The following is a 17,443-nucleotide window of genomic DNA, read 5'->3' on the forward strand; positions in this document are numbered from 1 at the left end:
TCTGCGAACAGCTACGATGCTTTGCATGAAAAGATTTTGGGTCAAGTCAGGTCATTGAGTTTTCGAAGCAAATCGTAACGGCGTGGTCCGGGAGGCTTTTTTCTAAGGGGATGCGCGGGAAGAAGAAGGCACTCGGCGAACACGGCGCCGTGCAGTGAAGGCGGCCTTTCATTTGCGCTCGCTGCACCTTCCACAAGAGCATTGCACAAATACTCTTTTCAGGGAAATTGTTTTTCTCGGCGCTTGACGTTTGCATTTAAAGGAAATGTTTATATATCAAGATGTTTCATTTATAGGCAGTGAGATTTTTTTAGAAACATCCCGACAACAGCTAAAAATAAAATTAAGCTATCGAGTTTACGTCTAGCTCTGTAACTCACGATAAAAAAAAAAGGGTCACAATTCCGCTAACTGAGCCATATTATTATATGGACGCTGCTCCGAAATATCGACGGTAGAAGTTTTGCAAAAACAAGTTCACGTAAGCTGCGAATAAAATTTGTTCGCTTAAGAGTCTATAGCTGATGCAGTTCATCGACATCCATGTTTTACGCAGAATGAAGGTAAACTTAATGCTCATAAACGTAAATTTTGCGAATTGTAGAAACGTATCACTAACTAAACGGGGGACGCCGGTTCCCGGAGCGTTGGGTCCACTTCAGCCACCGACTAATGCTGATGCTACAAGGTCACGTGATCGTGTCACGTGCCGCCTTGGAGGATCGTAGCGCATCGAATTCCTGACGCCACTTTCTGTCATGTCCACGTGAATCGATTTCCTCTTTCACAATTAGAAACGAGCTCCCAGATAATCGAGACTCTTTGGCGTCGCGGTTCTTTAGCGTTGGGTGCGATTGGTACTCGAGTGGGATCTGCGTGCGTCACGAAAAACGCCGTTGAGAAGGACGTCCTCCTTGCTACAACACTCCGGCGAGTCATCTAGGACAGCCGGTGCAGCAGGGCCAGCAGCAGGAGCGGCCCGAACGAGGGCCCCATGGCCGCTGCTCGGCCGGTCGTGGTGGAGAAGGCGACGGGATCGCACTCGGTGTGGTTCAGGTGCTTCTCGCACGATCCCGTGAACAGGCTGCTGCTCAAGTAGCCCGTGTAGCGCTCGAACAGCCGGTACGCCTCCGGGCCGCACTGCTTCTCCGTCTGGGCCCGGTAGCAGTTGTAGAAGGCGTAGAAGTAACTGCAACAACAACAGCGACTCTCTCAACGATGAGTTTACTTTCGAAGCATTACACTCTCTCCACCTGCCAATGAGCGACGCTGACGCCACGGCCTCGACCGGCACACGCGTGTATATCTAGAAGGCCACAGCGTTCAACGCCCGTGTTCATACGGCAGCGATATTTTCGCACGCGCTGACGGCCACAAGAACGCGCACTATAGAGGTTCCGAGCCTCCAAATCATCAAGACGCGGATCAGAGGACGGACCGGGTGACTATTGGCAGTCCTGTAACATAATCCCGAGCACAAATCAGCGACCGCACCCAAACGACAGCGCGAGCTGCAAGCGAAGGCAGCCAACGAATGTCTGTCTTCCGGATAACACCCGTACTGTTTTGCCGGGCACTATATGGCTGACATTCTATGCATTTGTTTTCTTTTAATAAGTGTATTTAAAATGTTGGTACCCACGTGTGGCTAGCTCCGGCAACTCCTCTTCTCTTACGCGACACCGTAAAGGTGTCAATGATCACAATGAATGCATCAACAGACTTTCGCATACCTATAATCACAGTACAACAATAATACAAACGTTCACGCATTAGGAGAGCTTCACAAATGCTTCCGAACCTGAAACGTCCGCACGTAAAATAGGTACATCAAGACGTTCACACAGCAAACACTTGCAGATTATCTCCTCATTGCCGCACTCTAAGTACAACTGTCGTTTTCGCAGAAAGAAGTGCAGCCTTTTACACGAATTATCGATTCCTTCATGCTTAGGCCACCTATATTTAAATCATTCACCGAAGTGCCCATCGTGCGATACGTGTTCTCTGACAAAATACGCTAGCGCAAAATAACGAAACAGGAAATTCACACAAGATACAACGTGGGTGCCGTGCGTCTTCTGCAGCGCTTAGCTCATGAAGCTCAAGCCCGGATCATACAATTCCATACCTACCTGCGCACAAAATGCCCTTTTCTGCCCGCTTAACCGCGTTTCCGTGCTTGATCGTCTGCCGAAACAACTCGTCTTTGCCCAACTCTCCAAACGAGCCATGATTCTGTACCAACCTCCCCGGCTGATCGAGGGAACTTGTAATGTTCCACGGGAAGGGGTGTTTCAGAAGCATTTCTTCTTCTGCGTTCACCTGGAATGTTCAGGCCCTTGCGTACGTCAAGATGGAAGACCCGAAGCTGTCTCGTTTTTCTTTAATCACATCTAAAATTTTCTCTCTTGACATCGCTATTGCCCTAGCAACGTACGTCATCAGTTGCTCCTTGATACCATACTGGCCACCGGTGTGGGTCAGCGACGTATGCACATGAACGGAAGGCGTGGCGACACCAGCCTTTTCTCGCTCGCGACTTTTATTTTTGGGAAGTGCTCCGGTATATACGGAGGAGGGGGACCGAGGCACGGCTCCCTTAACGAGTCGCGACTAGAGCTGTGCGAATAGCAAAATTTCGGGTGCGAAGCGAAAGTTTGAGTGCGAATCGATGTAATAGTTGTCTAATACCTCGAGCGAAATTACAGAAAGAAGTTGCTGAGGATCTCTAAGCATAGTCTAGGAACATGAAAGCGTATCCTTTAGCTCGGTTGGTGCTGATAAGGGCGTTCGCTAGAGCAGTCTTATAAGAAAGGCGATGCGAGGCCGAATTGTTTATTCACAGATTTGGCACACCAAAGTGGTGTGGACCACACTGCACACGTGAAGGGAAAAGGCACTATTTCCTCAACCTGAACTTCTGAAAACGCGCTATAGGACGGGGCAAAAAAAAAAAAAAAAAAAGACGAAGCGCTGTCTTCTTTGGCCCATCCTAGCGCTGTTTTCAGAAGTTCAGTATGTACCACCAAGCCCGCATTAATACTCTGTATCAGTTTCCTCCTTCAACCTCTGTGGAGGCCCAACAGGGGGCTCTCCCTTCGGGTCCGGAGTTCTTCATCTCCTGCGCGGATTCCCCTCTCCTACTCCGCGGCCTCTGTCATTCGCCTTTGCAGTCTCCACTCAACTACTGCAACCTAATTTGGGGTAACATATCAAAGGAAAACTTTAAAAAGCTACATATATTGCAAAAAAAAAAAAGATTATTGGAACTGTTGCAAATGTCCCTAGATTACAACATGCTAAAGAGCTTTTTCACAAATATAAAGTACCTCCGGTTGAAAACTTATAAGAATATCGTTTATCTGCAGCCTTCAAACGTGAAATTAACCAACGCACCACACAACTCGGCAAAATGATCATGGCTTGTTCAAACGTATAAAAAACATATGATTGCCATTTATTCAATCAATTGCCACGGCTTCTAAATAATTTGTGTAGAAAGACATCGTTCGAGAAAACACTATTAACAAAGCCACGATGTTTCTTGAACGAACTATGTGGTCGATTGTCCAAGAGACTTGGTTCGCGAACGGAGCTCAAAACTCTCAATTATATACAATCGATCGTGGAATGGAATTTCGAATTCCGGTTAAAATTAGCCGTTCTGTGAAACATTAATTCACAGACTTCGTCTAGGCCCTGCCTACACTAAGAGCTTCCTATATAGGATAAGAAAAACTAACTGCGCTGCATGTACATGTGAAGAGGCCGAAGAAGACATAGAACACCTCCTTCTACAGTGCAAAAATGCTGTTCCCCGTAAAAAACTCTTGGAAAAACTAAACAGATTGGATACACGGCCGCTATCATCAGCAAAAGTGTTGGGTCCATGGCCAACAGAAACCTTTCAAACATTGCTGCACGCGCCCTAGTACAGTTTTTAGAAGAGTCGAAAATATCAAAAGATACTGATTCACATTTGTAATTATTCTTCACATTGAGATACTTCTGGTCACATGTTTCGTGTTGCCTCTTGTGATTCAAGACAGCTGTTTTAAAGTGCGGGCAAGGGCCCAGTGAATGTTGTGTGATCGTATTATAAAAAGGAATGTGAGATGGACTATTCGGCAAAGTGCGATCGTTTCTTGTGTGTGAACATTGTTTGTCGACACGAGGACATTATGCATGACGTGAGAACATTCCTTTCAAAAGGTCATTGCCGTGAGTGAGTTTTAAAATACTCTACTTTTATTATAGTTCGTGACGCAAATTAATAATAACGGAAGAGGAGTAGCCGGAGCCATGTATAGGCACCAACCTCTCCTTAAACACATTTAATAAAAAAGCAATTTTTGAACATGTCCTTTTCCAAGATTATTAATATACTACGTAATGCATCTGTGGCGACACATTGCGCACAAACCGGCGCAGGCACCGCCTCGTCATTAGCCAGCCCGGTGACATGGCCGTACGCTGCACCACGCCTCCGATAAGGGACAGCGCCACCGCAGCGTCACCGGAGGCTTACGTCACCGACGGCTGTTTAAACCCGAGCTGCTAAGCTCGGAAGTATTCCTTCCTTCGCTACCCGACTGAGCGCAGCGTCGGTATGCTCGCCCCGCTGCTGCTACTCCGTTAATAAACAGTTGTTACGTTTTATGTTGGGGCTCCCTTCACCGACTCCGCATCCCACATCTGGTGACCCGGAAACCGAACAAACCGCACCGCCATGGCCGAACCGGAAGCCCTTGCCGCTCTTCGCAAGGAAGTGGAACATCTTGAACAGCAACTTCAGGAACAGCAGCAGCGCATGCAAAACGAACCGCATTCGCCCGACGATTCCGTACAGCCTCGTGCGGACTACGCCCCCCAAAGCTCCGCTTCAACGGTCGCTGTCAACGCAGGCGCTGCTACCACTGCGGCCGCTGCCGAGCTGGACGTCTGGCGCGCCACTTTCAAGCTTCCGCCATTTTGGGCGGACTCGCCAGAGGTATGGTTCGCCCAAGTCGAGGCCCGCTTCTCCCTGGCGCGCATCACGCAAGACCGGACCCGCTACAACTACGTCATCGCCCACCTGGACGCACGTTATGCCATCGAGGTCCGGGATATACTTACCAACCCTCCAACGGCCAACCTCTACGAACACCTGAAGACTACCCTTATCAGCCGCCTGTCGCTCTCGGAAGACCAAAGGTACGCCAACTTCAGTCCGCAGAGCTTTCCGAGCGCAAACCTTCGCAACTCCTGCGCCACATGCGTGCGCTCGCGGGCAACATGCAAGTGCCGGATTCCTTCCTCCGAGCGCTTTGGCTCCAGCGACTCCCCCGCACGTCCAGGCAATTCTGCAGGCTCAGGTTGGTCTACCTCTCGACGAACTTGCGGTGATTGCCGATCGCGTCATCGAGGCCTCCTTGCCACAGATGTCACCCACCACCCAGGCTGTCGCTGCACCGCTGACCACCGCAGTGCTTGCACGCCGTATCGACGACATCGATCGACAGCTCACCTGCATTCGACAACGCCTGGGTGAACGTCTCCCGATGCACGAGCGCCGCCACTCGCAAAGCCGCGACCGTAACACCACCTCGTCGCGGCAACCCGACAACGGCCCGTGTTACTACCACCGACGCTTCGGGGACAGAGCCCGGCAATGTCGACCACCGTGTTCCACTGGGCATGCGGAAAACGCCAACGCAGCTCGTGAGACGGCCGCAAGCTGCCAACCCGGAGGCCGTCGCATTTTCGTCACCGACCAAATCACGAAGCAGCGGTTCCTTGTCGACAGCGGTTCGGACATTTGCTGCTACCCGCGATCCCATCTTCAAGGTCCTCGTCCGCCTACGTCTTTCGAGCTCAGCGCGCAAACCGCTCCACAATCAAGACGTACGGCTCGCTCCGCATGCACATCCAGCTCAGAAACATACGCCGTGACCTTCACTGGAATTTTGTCATCGCCGACGTCGCCGAGCCAATCATCGGCTCGGACTTTCTGGCCCACTACAACCTCCTTCCGGACTGCCGCAACGACCCCTCCTCATCGACGCGACAACGGGACATTCCACACCAGGCCAACGAACGACCGCCCAACAGCCAAGCATCAAGGTACTCAGTGTTGACAATCATTCGCCGTACCACGGCATCCTCGCCGAATTTCCCGGATTGACGCGCCCCAGCGGACTGCCACGCAAAGTGCAGCACACCACCGTGCACTACATCCGGACCACTTCAGGCCCCCCGGTTTTCTGCCGCGCCCGTCGCCTTGCCCCGGACCGCATGCGCATAGCCAAAGCAGAGTTCGAGGCCATGCTCCGCGAAGGAATCGCCCGCCGCTCTGACGCTCCATGGGCCTCGCCACTTCACCTCGTTCCCAAGAAGACCGAAGGCTGGCGGCCCTGTGGGGACTACCGTGCCCTCAACGCGCGCACCATCCCGGACCGGTACCCCGTCCACCACATACAGGACTTCGCCCATCGCATTCATGGCTGCCACGTGTTCTCCGTGCTAGACTTGGTGAAGGCCTACACACAGATACCCGTCAATCCGGAGGACGTCCCGAAAACGGCAATCATCACTCCCTTTGGCTTGTTCGAGTTTCCCTTCATGAGCTTCGGCCTGAGGAACGCCGGACAAACCTTTCAGCGCTTCATCGACGAAGTCGTCCGCGGCCTCGACTTCTGCTTCGTTTACCTTGACGACATACTGGTATTCTCCCGCGACGCCGAAGAGCACCACAGGCACCTTCGTCTGCTTTTCCAACGCCTCGATGACCACGGTCTACTCGTCAATATCCAAAAAAGCACGCTAGGCGCTTCCGTCGTCCGCTTCCTCGGCCACGAAGTTTCATCTGAGGGAACTCGGCCCTTGCCCCAACGCATCTCGGACTTGCAAAATTACCCTCAACCCGCCACCGCTAAAGACCTTCGCCGTTTCCTCGGCATGCTGAACTTCTACAGGCGTTTCTTGCCACACGCAGCCGACTACCAGGCTCCCCTCCATGATGCTTTGGCTGGCCTACGAGGAAACCAACCCTCACGTGGACACCGACGTTAACGAAAACGTTCGAAGAATGCAAAGCCGCCCTCTGCACCGCCACGCTTCTCACCCATCCCGTGCCAGACGCTCCCTTGGGACTCTTCACGGACGCATCTGGTTTGGCCATCGGCGCCGCCCTCATGCAACGCGTGGACAACACCTGGCATCCCTTGGCGTTCTTCCAAGAAACTCGCAGCTCGGAAAACGGCCCCTTCAACCGCCAGTTCCGCTGACGAAACCACGACAACCGCCCCGACAACATTGCCAGCCTACTACAGGGAACTTCTGGCGATATACGCAGTGCAACACTTTCGCCATATTCTCGAAGCACAGAACTGCACCATCTATACCGACCACAAGCCTCTTACCTACGCCTTCTCTCAACGTCGCGACAAACTCCCGCCTGTACAGCAGAACCAACTCTCGTTCATCGCACAGTTCACCACCGACATCCAACATGTCAGCGGGAAAGACAACGTGGTCGCCGACGCGCTTTCACGTGTAGCAGCCATCAGCTCTGTGCAGATAACAGCGGACGTCCTCGCCGAGGCGCAGACTACAGACCCCGAACTGCAGGAACTTCTCAAGGGCACGTCCTCACTACAGCTGCAACAAGTCCCCATTCCAGGGTCGGCAACCACAATCTGTTGCGACATGTCGACAGGACGAAGCAGGCCCTACGTGCCCCTGGCCCATCGCCGTGGTCTTTTCAACCAGCTCCACAACCTCAGCCATCCCGGCATACGCGCCTCTACACGCCTCGTGGCTGACCGCTATGTCTGGCCCTCCATGCAGCGGGATTGTCGTACCTGGGCGCGCTCCTGCATTCAATGCCAACGCGCTAAAGTCACCAGGCACGTCACGTCACCACTCGGAACATTCCCTCAGCCCTCTGGTCTGTTTGAGCACGTCCACCTCGACATTATAGGACCCTTCCCCCTGGCTGGACCCTACCGCTACTGCCTCACCGCCATCGACCGGTACACTCGATGGCCCGAGGCATGGCCCCTCGAGGGAATCACCGCGGAAGACGTCGCCTCAGCCTTCTTCACCGGCTGGATTGCTCGTTTCGGCGCCCCCCGCCGCGTAACCACCGACCAAGGACGGCAGTTCGAGTCGCATCTTTTCAGGTTCCTCGGGCTGACCATCGGTTTTGAACGCTTAAGGACCACCAGTTACCACCCCTGCGCCAACGGAATGATCGAGCGTTTCCACCGACAGTTCAAAGCAGCCATTATGTGCCACCCGGACTCAACCTGGCTCGAGGCCATCCCAGCCGTCATCCTTGGTCTTCGCGCCACCTTCAAGCCGGACATCCACGCTACACCAGCAGAGCTCGTCTACGGGGAACCACTCCGCCTCCCAGGTGAATTTCTCGCTGCGCTGCCATCCAGTACTACGACGTCAGATCCCACCGACTTCGTCGCCCGGCTCCGACGCACCATCGCCGCCTTACGCCCGTCACCTCAGCCCACCACAGCAAGCCTACACCGTTCGTGTTCAAGGAGCTGGCATCGTGCACGCACGCTTTCCTCCGCGACGACACCGTCCGCAGGCCTTTCCAGCCACCCTACAGCGGACCCTACCTGGTCGTCAATCGCGACGACAAAAACTTCACTCTGCGCCTGAACGGGAACGACGTCCGCGTCTCAATTGACCGGCTCAAGCCCGCATACATCGCTGCGAACGAACCGGGCAGCGCCACTCCATCCACAGGCTATCCACAGACGCCGACGTCACAGCCCACTCCTTTCACAACACCGCTCTGGACGTCTGGTACGCCTCCCAGATTTTTACAGACCCTGAGGGCTCTGCACTCCGCGGGGGGGATGTGGCGACACATTGCGCACAAACCGGCGCAGGCACCGCCTCGTCATTAGCCAGCCCGGCGTGACATGGCCGTACGCTGCACCACGCCTCCGATAAGGGACAGCGCCACCGCAGCGTCACCGGAGGCTTACGTCACCGACGGCTGTTATAAACCCGAGCTGCTAAGCTCGGAAGTATTCCTTCCTTCGCTACCCGACTGAGCGCAGCGTCGGTATGCTCGCCCCGCTGCTGCTACTCCGTTAATAAACAGTTGTTACGTTTTATGTTGGGATGCGTCCCTTCACCGACTCCGCATCCCACACATCATTTATTGTTTGATTAAAATATTGACCTAATGTTATTACGCTATACTTCTATAACATGATGACCATGCACTCTAATTACATTGTACATGATCTTGCATTTTGCTTTCAATCATTTTGTATCCGCGAAATAAATCCCGGAGTCAAATTATAATGTCGTTGCTTTACTACTTATTGATGCATTTCCTTGTATTGTTCAGTTTATATTGTATTACCTGCGTGGTAATGCAATATAAACTGAACAATACAAGGAAATGCATCACTGTCTATTCCCAAGTGACTTTAGCTCGCAGTGCCCTGGCTGCGGGGGAACGTGCGATTTAGAGCACATGCTTTGGCGGTGCCCCTCGTTACGTGGGGATAAGGACCTCACAGAGCAGAAATAGAGCTCGGCCCTCAAGAGCTCGGCATATCAGCATCAACTTTGGGCTGTCCAGAGAGCCTGCGATGCGGCGGTTAGGCTAGGACTAACTGTCCCCACGTGGGAGCGGCCCGCGGTGTCACCCTAAGGGGTGGCACTTCTACGGACCTTTAAATAAAGTTCTTCGTACCGTATTGTATTACCGCTTTCCACCATGTCAAGCGTTATTTATGCCTTTTAACGCTATAGCGTTAGACAGCTCGTTTCGCAGAAATGCCGCCGTCGGTGTCGGCGTCGCTACGTCGCTTGTGAGCGAAAAATCGTCCATGACCGAAAAATCGAAAAATATGCAAATAAAATAAACAAAACTTTTTGATCCCATTGAGGATCGAACCTGGGCCGTTTGCGTCGCAAGCAGGTGTCCTACCACAAGGCCACGATGTTACTTGCAACTGATTTGGGAAGAAACACTGCATAAATGCCATGTAGTGGAAGGAGTCGCATTTTGCTCGGCAGGGAGCCCATTCGGCGATTTGTAGGCGCATTGGCGAGGCCATCAAACTACGTTTTTTGCGCGACGCCATGCTTCGAAAAAAGCCGGGATAGTGCAGCCATCGCCGCTGAAACTTTACACAAACTTTCAAACAGGTCCAAAAATGGACAACTATGACCATCTAGCGAAAAACATATTAAGCCAACGCCTCCTTTCCAGAGGAGGCGTTGATCAAGCAAACAGAAAACATTAGATGTGCTGCCACCTGTGAGGTATTCTGAGAAATATGTCTCGACTCTAGCACAGGGAAGTGTTTTAGATCGAAAACCTGTACCATTACTATAGATACACAGCTCGCGTGTGTGTGTGTGTGTGTGTGTGTGTGTGTGTGTGTGTGTGTGGTGTGTGTGTGTGTGTGTGTGGTGTGTGTGTGTGTTGTTTGTGTGTGTGTGTGTGTGTGGTGTGCGTGCGTGCGTGCGTGCGTGCGTGCGTGCGTGTGTGTGTGTGTGTGTGTGTGTGTGTGGTGTGTGTGTGTGTGTGTGTGTGTGTGTGTGTGTGTGTGTGTGTGTGTGTGTGTGTGTGTGTGTGTGTAACAGCACACATTAATAAGTATGCACTTAGTGGTTGAAGTGTGCACTAGAGGCCGGATTTCGCTATCGCGTTCAACTCTTAAAGGCGAAGCTTAAAGGTCCCCAAATTTTTTCGTGCGGCTGCAGTACCACCAAGGTGTTTTAGGTGTTCTCGGCGTTGTCAAGCTAGCTTTTACCGCGGGCTCCTATCTTGTTTTGTTATGATGGGGAAAAATAAACTGAAAGAAAGAGTGCCAGAGCACCGCGATGATCGGCCCCTTCGACACGGTCAGTAGTTTTTTTAATTCACATACTTACAACTTAACGTCCAGCTGCGAAAAGCATTAAATGAAGCCATATTTGATTCATCTCACCAGCAGAACTGGGGCAGCGTGCTGTTGTTCTGCTGGGTGAGGTCCATCTCGGAGCTGACGAGCTTGCTCAGCCTCTCGTACTTGCCGCGGCACGGTCCGTCGGGCCGAGACATGCGGCTGAAGCAGGGAGCGTGCTTCAGGTACTCTGCGCACAAGACACAACAATACTTCTTCAAAGGGCTTACGCGGGGAAAACAGGAGAAAAACCGTGTTTCTTCAATTAGTCGTCCTAAACCACGATACGATTATGAGGGACGCCATAGTGGAAAGCTCTGGAAATTTCGACCACCTGCGGTTCTTTAACGTGCACCTAAATTCAAGTGCACGGGCCTCAGGCATTTTCGCCTCCATCGAAAATGCGGCCGCTGGGACCGGGATTCGATCCCGCAACCTTCGGATCAGCAGTCGAGCACGATAACCACTAGATAACCGCGGCGGGTCTGTTATGCCCGAGGTTTGCCGTGTGTCGCAGATAGAAGATTGTCATCACCATGAACCGGCATCACCGCCCAAGCATTCCGTACAGATGGTTAGCAATAGAAGCTGAAATGTGCCCAGCAGGTCTGCTGTGAGCCAGCCTTGCGCGACTTAGCGCAAGCTGCGCTAACTATTCTTTTGACCAGAGCCAGTGCACTAGCTGCACCCCAATGAAAGCGATGCGTCGCACTTGAGCACAGCAGTGGGCCCATTAAATGCACCTGCTTGCGATATTGCGGAGGATCACTGCAGACAGATCAGCCTTGCAAAAGACACCGGCAATAGAGCAAATTAACACTGGTAGCCCTCGAGGGGTGACCTATATTACTGCGATAGTACTTATATAGACACTCCAAGCGCATTTTCGCGGTACAGCGTTAAAGAGATCGTATCGCAGAAATTCCGGTGTCGGCGTCGTTCGTATAACGTAGGGAGCGAAAAATCAGCCTCGTCCGTGAGCGAAAAATCGAGAAAGATGCACATAAATAAATATTAAAAATCCTCGGTTCGAGTCAGAATCGAATCCAGACTTTCTGCGTGGCAATCAGGTGTACTGCCACAGAGCCACGCCGTTGCTTGAACTGATTCCGAAAAAAAAAAAAAAAAGAATGAACGCTATATGAATGTCATGTAGGTGGAGGAGTCTCCTTAAAACATGTTGTATTGCGTAGCAGAAGCGCATAGAATAACATCAGGCGTCAAAACACGTGAACTGCGCTACGAGTGGATGTTTTAAAGGCCCACCCAATACAAAGCGCTCAGGCATAATTAATCATTCTTATCAGCTACAGCACCAACAAAGCGTGGAGCTGCGCGGGTGCGCGTGGCCCCTTACGAACGCGTAGTGGGTACTTCCCGTACAAAAATGTATGTAGACAGTCTATAGACTGTCTAAAAATGGGTTTCGACAGTCTATATAGACTGTCTAAACACATTTTTGTAAGGGTTAGCCGATTGGCGAACGGAAGAGTTATGGCGTAGTGGGCACTTCGCAATTTCACTTGCAGTAAGCATTCTAGGATAACTTGCAACGGTCAACTTTACGCGCACAGACGTTCGTTTCCTTGCGGCGGCACGCTTCAGGTGTCCACCCAGAAGCGGAGCCAGCCCAAGGAGGTTTAAAAAAACCCCTTGAGCCAGCCTAGCGATTATTGAGCACGGGGCCCGATTACGCTATCGCGTTCTGCTCTTGAAGGCGAAACTCAATCATCCACCAATTTTTTTTGTCTCTTTTTGCCGTTGCCACCAGCATCGGTAAACGTCCAAGGGCGATACCAGCCCCCACCCCCTCCCACGTCGTTTGTTCTGCGTGCGACGGCAGCCGACGATCGCGGCTCAAGCGAAGAGGAAAGGCGCCGGCCGTGTTTTGTCGCACGAAAGACCCATGGGGGTCTCATATGGGGGATCGGGGAGAGGGAGGGTTACTTTTGCTTGGCTCCAGCTGCGTGCTTTGAGGGACCGGACGTGGCCGCGCACTGCCTATCTTGACAGGGACCAGCAGACGGCTCATACCTTTGCACGTGCTCCCCACTCAGTTCGCGCTGACGCAGCATGAAGATCGCTTCGCTCGCTGCAGCGGCTGCGTTTCATTATGCGAGCGTTTTGTTGAGTTATACGCTAAAGAAGTGAGCTAGCCTTACTTCGTATAAAATTCCAATTGGTTGCTATCGCATTTATTGTTTCGTACTTCTTCCGGGATGGGCTGACATTTTACGGCGACCAACTACAGAGGCCTCCACCGCAAAGCTGGATCCTCCAAGAAGTCGTCACGCGCCCCAAAGCTCTGAGGCATCATTCAAAAAAAAAAAAAAGAAAACACACACACACACACACACACACACACACACACACACACACACACACACACGCACACACGCCATACCGCTGCGAAACAAGCTTTCCGTGGTGCAATAGAAAATATTTGGTGCTCACTAGGTAAACGTGCTGAGCCCTTTGCTTGGTGTTGTTTAAAAGAAGAGGCAGCGACGAAAACGAAGACGAAGGACGGCACGAGCCACTTCTAACAACAATCCGCCCGACTCTTGGCCGATCCCCCTGAGTGGGTAGGTGCCATCATCCAAGGAACATCATCATCATCATCATCATCATCATGTCAACACAACTAGCGACACGAAGGCCGCCCTGACGCCTCGCCTGTCCATGTTCTTCCACTGGGACGCCGGTACGCGCATGTTTGTGGCCACTGAGCGTTCTGTCTGTTAGGTCGAGATCGCGAACTCAGCTGTGAAGATAGTGCGGAGACGCGGAGAGCAAGGAAGCTAGCGAAAGCACGTGCAATGCAAAGCATGTGGCACGCAGAGTTCAAGAGCGGTACGAAAGAATAAATGGATCAGAAGGTTCGATATTTGAAAAGAAAATAGAAAACCACGAAGGCTTCGTTTGAACTAATGCATCCGTCACCGAAACTGGCCCCAAGAAGGTGGACGGGAGCTCGACACGGGTTCGCTTGCAGTTGCCCTTTTCGTTCGCTTTCATATCCGGTGGATTCCCATACGGGATTCCCAGATGCACCGTAACCCTAGACCACTGGACACGCGTGCTGAGGTGCGTGCACACACTCGCTGCAGGAGAGATGAGCGTCGGCCCGGCGGCCTCTGCCCTGGAGAGCCGGCTGCAACGCATCAGCGAGCTTCGCCACGGAGCCCTGAGGCGCAACCTTCTGGACGTGCTGCTGTTCCTCGACCCGACTCGCCTGACTACCGCCAATATCGGAGGTGCGTGTGCAGCGCTAACGAGAGAGTTCTAGTGCATATGTACAAGCAGCGATAGCGACCCAAGAGGACCCGACGGCTCCTCGGCACCCTATCGACGTTTCCGGAGTGCCTGGCGAAAATATGGAGTGCTTAGAGAACAATTACATTTTATTAGTTTAATTCCGTCTGTCCCTTTCCAGTTTTTTCTTGCTCCATTCAAGACTATTTCTATATTGGTAACTGTTACCTACGACCCTGGTTTTATCAATATCTACCCGGCTTTTTTTTTTCTCCAACAATATCCTAAACGTGGTTTGCTTACTCTCTACAAGTTAATACTTCCTTCCGTTAAAATGTGACCAGCTACAGTTTCTGAGCCTATGTGGAAGCACAAACACATGCGTAATCCTATTGCGGATATTCACTACGGTGTGTAGCGGCCGCGAGCAGGCCACGACACGCAGGCAAGAGCGGGTGCTCTGCGAAACCTCCAGCTAGGAAGAGGAAAGGGAAGGCCGAGGAGGCTACAGTATTAAAATTCAGCTGAATGTTCGGCTTCATGCCGTCCCATAGCGGTCGGTTCCCACAGGAAAAGCTGAAATGTCTCGCTATCGACGATCCGTTCGTGGTATTCAAAAGTGGTTGTCACAGTCTTAGAAAAAAAGGTCGGCATATTCACTAACTAAATACTAACCGTTTAATTGTCACAAAATACACTAGCCTCTTAGTAAGTGAAGGTAGTAAAATGCAGGTTAGTGGAACTTGCTACCTAGTTAGTGAGTGAAGAGTACTAGCAGAGTGGGTGAGGGAACAAACGGGGGTTAATGATATCATAGTTGAAATCAAGAAGAAGAAATGGATATGGGCCGGGCACGTAGCACGTCGGCAGGATAACCGGTGGTCATTAAGGGTAACTGACTGGATTCCAAGAGATGGCAAACGCGTGAGGGGGAGACAGAAAATTAGGTGGGTAGATGAGATTAAGAAGTTTGTAGGTATAACGTGGCAGCAGAAAGCACAGGACCGGGTTGATTGGCGGAACATGGGGAGGCATTTGCGCAGTGGGCGTAGACAGGCTGATGATGATGATGATGAGTACTAGCTCGAATGGCTACTAACCGTATTAACTCTGCTACATTTATCCAATGAGAGGTTTAGGCCTATTTTGTTTATATGTGCGTGTGCATTGCCATATCAAGATTATTCTATTACAAAAGTACCTAAAGAATAAAGAAAAACGAAGTGGCATTGTCCTCGTACATCAACTAATGGCCGCTAATTACTTCGTGTAATTACCATGGTAAGTACACATCACAGCAACGTACATAGAGGCATGAATTGATCACGAATGAGAACACACACGCAAGCGCACACACAGAATAGCAAGACTTTTACGTAGCCGATATCTACTCTAGCAGCGGCTTGAAGACTGTTTATACTCCTACTTTGGGATAGCACACCGTGTACTGGTTAGCAACCATAGAATTTAGAAGAATAATTGATGTTTTCTACACATTATCGTGTGCCCTTATATTTGCTTATATATACGTGCCATCACGTAGCACGAAACTTTAATTCCAAGGTAATCAATAAAATTAAAGTTTGTTTAAATTTTGCTAAAGACCGTCACGATTACGGCAAAGTATACTGCGCATCTACGAAAGATCTGGCAACGTGGATGTCTAGTAGATACTTAGTTAAAAACACCAAGAAACTTTCTGGTTAGTGAAGACAGCACTCTACGACCTTTACTAACTGCTGGCTAGTAAACAGATTTCGCGAAGGTAGTAAATGCAAGCATTTACTAACCATTTACTAACTTTTTTCAATGAGTTTAACAGTGAGTGCCTAAGCAAGCACGATAATGAGCGCTTCGCAGCTAATCAGCAGACATGAAAGACATGAAAGACATCTGTATTATTCTTTGCCACAAGAGCCAGTTTTGAAGTGCGCAGAAAGTATAGCACTGACCAGTTCAGTGCCGTTGATTCTCAGAACGCCACTGGTCTCGTGGGTAATTTTGTAGAGTTACTTTTTACTTGCACTCAACACACGTAAGGTGGGAGGACAGCCTTTATAGGCATCAGACTCTGCCCAGGCGACGCTGCGAGTCAGTCAGCGCCCTCATCGCAGCCCTGGCGCTGACTGGATAGCGCTTTCGTTTGTGGCGAGGCACGACTTCCTGAAAATTAAGGACCTGGAAAGCTTCTTCCCACCCATCCACGCTTCAGAAAGGTATCAAGCTTATCAAAGCGAACTGCGCGTACAATGCAAAAGAAGTTTCAGTGCCAGCGCGCTCAAACACGCAAGTACAAGCGAGCATCCCACGGCGCCAAGTTCGAGGCAAGCCCTCCGACGTCCGTTCTTTAACGCCTAAATGCGTCAAATTTCGCTATATACATAATTTCAAAGCGATGTCGTACATACACGATCAATTTAGTTAGCCATGTGTCTTACGATCTGTGGTACAAGCTCGCTTTATCACGGACGAATGGCCCCACGATTTTCGCCTTTTCAGTTGCATTCTCCCTTCAGCCCTCGCTTCCTGTGCGTTGGACTGTTTTATTACGCATCCTGGAATGTTCTGTTGACGGTTGCACTCCGTTCGTGTATACTGCAAATGGGGATACGTGCGTGTCCGCTTTCGCGGGGTACAACCGAAGGCAAAACGAACCTGAAGGTGGTGGCGACCAACATTTACTTGTTTGACGCACTTGTTAGCACTTGCTAGTTAACACTGAGCCTTCAAAACGCACGTGCGTGATTCTATGTGGTGACGACCAACTCAGATTATGGGAGGTCGCGGTGTGCGTGATGTTTGTCGCACGTGTCTTGAGTCTACCTCTATAGCTGCTACCCGTGCCAGACGGGCGTTTGGAAGGCTAATCAATGTGGACGATTGGGCCAGTTGGTGATTCATGATCGATGTAACTGCGCTGTAGAGAACACGGACGACAAGTCGACGGGGACAAGCGCAGTACCCCGTCTACTCGTCGTACGTGTTCTCTGCCGCGCAGTTACATCGATCGGTTTGGAAGGCCGCCTTCCAACCGATAGTCTATTGACTCAATGGTCAAGCACGAGCGGCTACACGGGACGTTTCGAAGGCCGTCGAGTCAATAGCCTATCGAGTCCGCCCCACAACTCTATCGAAACTTCCATTGAGCAACGGAAGCGGAAACAGCGCGCTCGTACTCACGATTAGAATAGAAGATCTAACCAGTATGCTTTAAAAGCAGTATATGTAATAAATTATTTAATAAAGTATCTTTGCCACTTAAGATCTGC

The 17,443-nt window shown here is 51.1% G+C and overlaps 1 protein-coding gene across 1 annotated transcript in view; it reads right to left on the reverse strand.

Annotated features, from left to right (window-relative positions):
* Positions 1–628: 628 nt before the first annotated feature.
* LOC119378399 (uncharacterized) overlaps positions 629–17,443 on the reverse strand; it is a 31,522-nt gene continuing 14,707 nt past the window's right edge. The window contains exons 4-5 of the mRNA XM_037647558.2: positions 10,965–11,109; positions 629–1,189 (exon numbers count right to left, since the gene is read on the reverse strand). Coding sequence (XP_037503486.1) covers positions 940–1,189; positions 10,965–11,109 — 395 coding nt within the window. The 3' untranslated portion in view covers positions 629–939. The remainder of the gene's footprint in view (positions 1,190–10,964; positions 11,110–17,443) is intronic.

This window comes from Rhipicephalus sanguineus, unplaced genomic scaffold (assembly GCF_013339695.2).
Source record: "Rhipicephalus sanguineus isolate Rsan-2018 unplaced genomic scaffold, BIME_Rsan_1.4 Seq821, whole genome shotgun sequence".
Lineage (NCBI taxonomy): Eukaryota > Metazoa > Arthropoda > Arachnida > Ixodida > Ixodidae > Rhipicephalus > Rhipicephalus sanguineus.